The 7,979-nt window shown below is 38.9% G+C and overlaps 1 protein-coding gene across 1 annotated transcript in view; it reads left to right on the top strand.

Moving 5' to 3' along the window:
* The first annotated feature begins 395 nt into the window (after positions 1 to 395).
* pah (phenylalanine hydroxylase) overlaps positions 396 to 7,979 on the top strand; it is a 13,354-nt gene continuing 5,770 nt past the window's right edge. The window contains exons 1-4 of the mRNA XM_034074933.2: positions 396 to 506; positions 1,476 to 1,653; positions 3,289 to 3,405; positions 7,055 to 7,238. Of these exons, the coding sequence (XP_033930824.1) occupies positions 1,582 to 1,653; positions 3,289 to 3,405; positions 7,055 to 7,238 (373 nt within the window). The 5' untranslated portion in view covers positions 396 to 506; positions 1,476 to 1,581. The remainder of the gene's footprint in view (positions 507 to 1,475; positions 1,654 to 3,288; positions 3,406 to 7,054; positions 7,239 to 7,979) is intronic.

Here is a 7,979-nt window from a genome sequence, read left to right as displayed (position 1 = left end):
GGGTGGATAGCCCCCATTGTTCTGTGTGTCAAAATGAAAGACAGCCCACACACCTATCAATCATCAAACCGTGGGGTCTTATTTCATTACGTGTTGATTTATATCAACACGTAATATTGGATCGATGTATATAGAGATGTACTACCGCAAAAGTATTCTCCGTCAGGACTTCCTGCAACAACACCACGCCGTTATCTTGATTCTGATTGGCCAGAAGACATTATCAAAGATGTTCAATTGAGAAGACGATCACTACCTGACAAAAGTTTTCAAAACCGTTTCTAGTCTTCGGTATTCTTGTTTTTGGCGTGAGAATAGTTTGGGCAGCGTGAGAGCGTGAGATTGAGAGTGAAAGCGTGTGTCACAAGCCAGATGCGTGAGAGTTGGCAACCCTGGGTGTGATGAGGTTGTGGTTGCGGTGTGATGCAGAGCTGATCAGGAAGGATCATGAGGAGACAGCCCATTAAACACAATGGCACCAGCACAAACTACTAAAGATATTAACTGTAAGTAGACTATTTGCATTTACTTAAGTATTTACATTTCAGGCTAACGTTAATTCTTGCTAATTGTACTTAATATTTTGTTCGTGTAACCTTACATCTTTGTTTAGTATCATCTGCATCCCCTGTCAAATCTGTTCGGTAAATGTGTCGCATTTCAAATGTATTTTTGTTAACTAAACTCACAGTCTGCTGCAACCTTTATACAGTCTATGGCAACACTACGCCATGCAGCCTGCATGCACATGTATAATATCTGCCACAGTGACGCGTCCTAAAACTCGGAAGTAATTTCTCCATAGAATTTTGGAAAATAGCTCGAAATAAGGTCTGTGGTTGACACATTTAAGAGACGGATCACGTTTTGTTCAGTCGGATAATCTCCACATGTCTACCATACTTTTATAATTTTCGAATCAGAAATCTAATCGATAGATTTATGATCGATAGATTTATGATTTGAAAATTACTTACTTACTTCCCTCCCTTTCCGGTGGACCTTATGTCGGAAATTATGTATTGAAGTCAATGGCGAGAGAAAAGTTATCTTTCGATCCCGTTTGAATTGTGCCACGAATTAAACATATGATGTTTGTCAATTTAAAAGTTTTGCCGTAAAACTTTGAAGTAAGACTTTTTGTGTGTGAAACGGCTCAATTAACTACATCTGGCCACTCTAGCCAGCATGATTCAATTGTGTTGGTATTACAATTGTGTTGTGATCCTTACGGCTTGTGCTTAAAGCAAAAATCTATAGCCTAGTTAAAAAATATCTGTGAGTAGCCTAATGTTCAGCAAAGGCTTTTTAGAAAGTCAGCTGAGACGCTTCAGATTAGCAGAAAAACGAAAATGTTTCAGCTGACAACCAACAGGGCAGACCCGGGTCCGTCATATAACAAAACCCAGATGTGCCATTGTAATTCTGTTTCACAACAACCGTCCCGTGACAAACCGTACCGATGCTGCGCACAGGGGGGTGTGATGTCACGTGGGCCAACGTTACAGCGGATTTATAGGCAGGAGCCGAACTCGAGTCCAGCATCAGCACACTCACTGTGATCACCTGAAGAGCAAGAGGATGGACGCAGCACACAAGAAAGTTAATGGAAACTACGGGAAAGATGGAGAAACAGAGGAGCCAGGAACAGGGGTAAATGTCATGTTATGATACCTGCTATAACGTTCAAACTTCTTTGCATCTGGCTTTTTCATTTCCAGAAATCCAGCTAATTATTTGCAGTGGTGTAAAGTAACTACATTTACTCAAGTACTGTACTTAAATTGTGTATTATTACTCCCTTATATTTATTTAGTACCTTTAGTTACTTTGCAGATGTGTTTAATGATGTGAAAAATAATCAACACATAAAGACTATATTTACACCTGGATTAAATTCATGAACTACCCCTGCAGCATACAAAGGAATTAAAATTAGCTGCACCTTTACCAGCTTTGATAACACTCTAATTAATCAATAATTATAATCAAAACATATCATATTATTCTGTAATGGGCCAATCTGAATAATGAGCACTTTAACTTTTGGAAATGTGATTATATTTTGATGCTAGTACTTTTACTAGAGTAACAATTTGATTCCAGTACTACTTGTAACAGAGTAGTTCTACACTCTGGTACTTATACTTTTACTTTAGTACAATATTTTAGTACTTCTCGCACCAATGATTATTTGTATTGTTATGTTATGACACGGAAATGTTAGGCAAAACAAGTTATTGTAAATCATCTTCTTTCTGCTAGTCTGTTTTTAATGCAACAATAGAGGCAGGCTTAGCTGGAATATTCCAGGTATGCTACAGCAGACCACGCAGGTTGACTCAGAAAAACTAATGTTCCTGAAAAAGGACAATTTGTGCTATCATTAAATACCTGGACATTTTAAAGGCAATGCAAAAGCACACATATTCAAAATAATCTATGCACAGTTATTTAGGCAGCCTGGATAAAAACAAGGTCCTGTATGTTATGTTTATAAAAGCCAGAGCTTTAGTCGACCAACAGAAACATATTAAGTGTTTAAGCTTCCCAAATATACGTTTTCATGCTGTTATTGTACATTTCAAAAGGTACATTCACTAACTTACCTAACCTAAACCTTAATTTTAAAATGTTGGAAGTAAAGACTCCTTATGAAATGTGTGCTGTGATAAATAACAGTCTGTCAGTGCAGGAATTCCTACATCTGTAAGATATTCAGATCAGCTGTTAAACACCTGAATAGTTGTCCTCTCATTGTCATAAATCCTCTCATGTGTGCATCATATGGTCTGTGCCAGCATGATAGCGGAAAAGGTCAGTATCAAAAGGTTCAATGTGTGAGGGTTTCAAGCCGTTCGATGAGACGCCTCACATGCCATGCCTTTAAGCTAGATTTCATGCACAATAAAGGCATGAAATGTGGATTTACTTAATCACACATGTGAGGAATTAGGGGACAACCCAGATGAACTATAGCAATTAGAATATATCTGAAAATCTGAGTTAAGGCAACTGTGGTGTTTTAGAAGCTTTGTTCTGGTTAAGTTTATTATCAAAACTGTTCTTATGCCAGATTTAGAAACATGTGTTTCATCACATCATAGATGATATAAAAATCAAAACAAATTAAAAAAATGTCCACATCCAGTTAACCTCTTATTTTCATTCACTCCTGCAGTAGAAGAAGTGTAAGCGGCTCCCCTGAGATTCTGCTTGTGTACATCTAAATGCCTGAAGGACACCCATAAACTTCACTTTCAAGTTCTGTGTTCTTCTTCCTCTCAGCGGAGAAGGGGTTCCATGTACCTGGAGGAGGAGACCAACAAGTCAGAAGTCATCTCCTGCATCTTCTCCCTGAAGGAGGAGGTCGGAGCATTAGCCAGAGGCCTGCGGCTCTTTGAGGTAATTATGTTTTTTAACTGCTGACCAGCAGCCCTGATGCTTCAGGGGATGCATCTTGCTAAGTCATCCTCAAGATTTAGGCTTACAGACAATACAATTGACACTTATAGAGCTTCAGCATGAAGGAATGCAGTTTATCACTGGGGTTTGTTAAAACAATTTCCTAAGAGTTAGTTGAGAAGTCTGTAAATTAGCTTAGCGAAAAAAGGGAGAAAAGCTGCAGATATCCACCTACAATGATCTCTAAAGCTCATTGTTTAATTGTTTATCTCTACAAAAACAGGAAACTAAATTCCCAAAGTGTCAACAATTATGGTCATGATGAGTTGATGATGAAACTTCCTCAGGTCTTTCAAGTTATAAAGTTACTGATTAACATTCAACATGACAAACATAATGCATGAATTAACTACATTACAGTTGAACAAGATCTAGTTCATGAGTAATTGGATTTGAACAGTTTTAGAGAAGACATAGCTAGGTTCCAAATATATAATTATCTGTAGCTGCTTTAGTGCAGTTTTCATGCTCGTGGCTTTCTGTGACCCTTTGAAGAAGAAAACTAAACAAACTGATCTTATCTCATGTGTTTGTGTATCAGGGTGCAATCCTGACAGATGGCTCTATGATCCATTAACCTCCCCAGGGTTACTATGAAAATCAAACAGCCTTCACAAAAATCACATCCAGTTAAATATTATAACCGTGTTTGCCCAGACGTGTGATAGATAAACCAAACTTAATGTGTCAAATTTGGGGATTGTTCCTTTTAAACAAGTTAATACATCAGTAATAATAAACCAATATAACTTAAAAATATTCAGATTAATTTTTGCCTAATACATTTCTGATATCAGTTGTGTGCTTTACTGTCAGCATGAAAAGAAATAAGCAAAGATCCCTAAATGTCAATGTCAGCCTGATCCAAACAGATGGACACGATGATGACACTTTAAAGGTCTTTTATCTGTTTATTTAAGTTATTGATTAACATAAAGTACCAAGAACAGTCATTTCTTTTGCCTCTGTGTATGTGAGTTGGAAGGCTCAAAGTAAACACTGATTGGCAGCGCTTTCCTTGTTTAACCTTCAACATGGACATCACAAGTTTTTCTCCTGCAGACAAAACACAGTTTGTCTCTCTGACGTTTTGCAGCAAAACATTTTAAAACATCCAAAACAAATCCCAGTCAAAAGATGTTTTAGATTAAAGAAACATGTGAGTTTGGCGGGTGGAGATGTGGGCGGGCAGACTGTTTTGAATATCCAATATGTGCCAAATGCTGCTTTCCTAACAGCAGTAAACATCAGGCACCTCTTCGAACCTATGAGCTCTCACTTTCCTGATCCTCCCCTACTCCTCCCGCAAATATCCTCTTTTTTTAAACAGCCTCTCTATAAAGTTGGCAAAACAACCCCCAACCCATCTTCACCCATCCCTCTCTTCCTTACAGTAATGTTACACATGTTGGTCCAGTAAAATCACAGCTTTGAATAGAAAGTCCTATACTTGTTTCTTCATCTTCTTCTTCTCTGTCAAATTGAAAACGTCTGCTCTGCCTGGCCATGTGCTAACGTTTAGCTCAGCACTGGCATCTTACCACGGTTTTGTTTTCATCTTGTGAATGTCTAATCTCCGTATTTCAGTCAGAAAGTTGCACACTGACTGGAGCCCATGTGACACAGCAGCGTGGCGTTCATGTGACGTACAGAGCCATTGGCCGGCGACAGGAGGAGGTGTCACCCGCCTGACATACAGTAGAGGGAGGCTCCGAGTTGCACAGAAATCTGACAAAATGACCCCTGCATCTTGCTCGCTTCAGGATTTAGCCTGGGCTTTAAGTTGGACAACGCACACAAGTATTTCACTCTTCCGATCATTTTTTCTAATTTGCAATACATGTACAAAACATTGCTGCATACATTCCAAAAATGTATGCAGCCAATTTCACACAATTATTATCTTTAAAAAGATAAAATAATGAAGGATATAGATGTTACTTGAACTCGCTACATTAGATTTGGAAGGTGAAATAAAGTGTTAAGTGTTGGCCAGTCTAATGTTCTTTTAATAATATTCTTGAGTTTATGGGAAACAATTACAGTGATAAAGTTGAATTTTTTATAATTTCAATTTGACAACATTGCTATTCACCCCTCATATATGTACTCTTCATCTGCTGGCAGTGAATAGAAAACGAGTTATTTTGTCTTTCCTATGCCAGCCTGGAATCATCTCTGTACGGTAGTCCCTGGGGGGGATGTACTAGGACCACATGGGCCTTTAAAAAGCTGTAAAATGTATAATAGGATCCAGATGGGAGCAAACAGGAGACCCTCCTCTTTGCTGAGCCTATAGTTGACAGATAACTACATACTCCCTCTCCCTCCCCAAAGTTACATAAGTAAAAATACATTTGTGTTGGTTATTACTACTTATGTATGTAGTCACGCTATTCACCATCTGTATTGTGTACAGTATTTGGAAGAATGTCCAAAAGAGTTTGGGTTCATGCTGCATAATGAAAAAAGCCTAAATGCAAAAAGTACATGTTGAATTACTCTGCACTAAACCACTATGTTTCCTTTATTATGCAAGTCCAGTGTGTCCGGCTCAAGGTCAGTTTACAGAAAGAGAATGATAGCGAGAGGGAGTTCAAGGTAGACCATGACCTCCATGGTGGACTCATACAAATGTAGACTGGCTCAGGTACAATATAACAAGGACCGATACAGGGAATCTTTCCTACCTACCTAATTCTCTTTATTTTTAACCAGACTCCACTGTTTTCCATTTAATTTACCCGGGTTTATATTGTTCTCAAACTGTACCTCATTGCATTTAAATATAATGTATTTAGTAGCATGTGTTTGTATTTTGTTAGTAATAGGTTGGTCTATTAGAGTGGTTACTCTGTATATTTATATTTTCTATTCGATTGTGATATACATATTTCTTCTTCTTAATATGTATATATTTATTGTTTATCTTCTTTTTTTATTTGAGTTTTCAACTCCGGTGCAATAACTTGTTACATGCTACTGTAAGAAAGCAATTCCAACATGGAGCAATGAAGTAAATGTAAACATATCTAACAAGCATCCGTTTTGTTACAACACAGCGCTCTCTAGTGGTAGAACAAAGTACTGCAGCCTGTTGCAGCAATCACGCTGCAATTGTTCCACTTTCTTTCTTTGATGAAACTTTCTAAACAACAAACTGAAAATTACATGAAATGTCAAGTCAACAATAAAGCTAATAAAAGACACAAACACCAGACACACCAGACCATGGATAAATATTTTTTTTGTAGATCTTTAAGAAAATCACTAGAAACTGGAATTAGGGGGAAATGAAGGCAATGTATAGTAGTAATGAGATATAAATTAATATTTAAGTAGGTTAAAATTGAACTTTTATTTTTCCCAGTCATGAATCCAGAAGTACTTTTAAGACATTTTTACTGGCTCTTTCATAAAAACTCACAAGTAGGTACAGTGAAAAGAACCAGTTAACACAGGTCTTAGTAGGAAAACTCTTAATCCACGAATGGACCTCAGTAAAGCATTGTACATTAAAAAGAACCAAGTTTAATGATACAAAAAATCAGGACACACATTGTCTCCTTTTTTCCCCTGTGATCCTCAGGAGAAGGGCATCAACCTGACGCACATCGAGTCCCGTCCGTCGGGGATGAAGAAAGATCAGCACGAGTTCTTCATCAGCGTGGACTCCAGCTGCTCTCAGGCCCTGGACGAGGTCATCGACAGCCTGCGGACCCAGATCAGCGGCCCCGTGCACGAGCTGTCCCGCAACAAGCTGAAGGACACAGGTTAGCTCTATTAACTATAATCAGAGAATGGGTATAATACCATCTTCTCAGTTATTAACCATTTTTGCCAATGCCAATTTTATTTTAGGATGTATTTTTACCATGTTCTCCATGTTACACAGTGTTTTAGCACACGAACCTCACTTAACAATAAGTACATGTACAAGTGAGGCAAGGAATGCTTCATTTTGCAGTGAATAGATGTTCAGAGTCTGGGTCAAAGTCATTGACCGACTAACCAACTCTGACATCCGTGGAGCCACACAGCTAGTATATTAATTATTATATTAAATAGATCAAAACGGCTCAATTGTCCATTTATCAACTGTACTCAGTGTTGGCTGTTGCTCCATGACCCCCCAGCCAGACCGGGTAATGGACAGCCAGCGTCGCCGATTAGACTGATGGCCCTCGGCCCACATTAAGACCCCCTTATTAGTTGTTTCCAGAATGACATTAGTTTAGCGTGTGAGGACCCACATGCTCGGCAGGAACAGAAGAGCTCTGTGTCCCGGCAGAGAGAACATGCCAAGGTCACGGCAGAGAGACAGACAGGGCCACCATGGATCCTCCTCTGACCCCCCTGGAGACACTGAGGGCTGCTGGTCATGGTCAAGTAGACCAGGGGGTATTTACAGCCAGTTTTGGAGCCTGCCTGTTTAAAGAGGAGCCTGCCAGGGACATATTGTCTTCCTGAGGCCTCGGGCTGGACCACACTGCACAAATGTAGATTAATGATGG

This window comes from Pseudochaenichthys georgianus, chromosome 23, assembly GCF_902827115.2.
Source record: "Pseudochaenichthys georgianus chromosome 23, fPseGeo1.2, whole genome shotgun sequence".
NCBI classification, from domain to species: domain Eukaryota; kingdom Metazoa; phylum Chordata; class Actinopteri; order Perciformes; family Channichthyidae; genus Pseudochaenichthys; species Pseudochaenichthys georgianus.
This window is presented reverse-complemented; position numbering and strand designations above follow the sequence as displayed.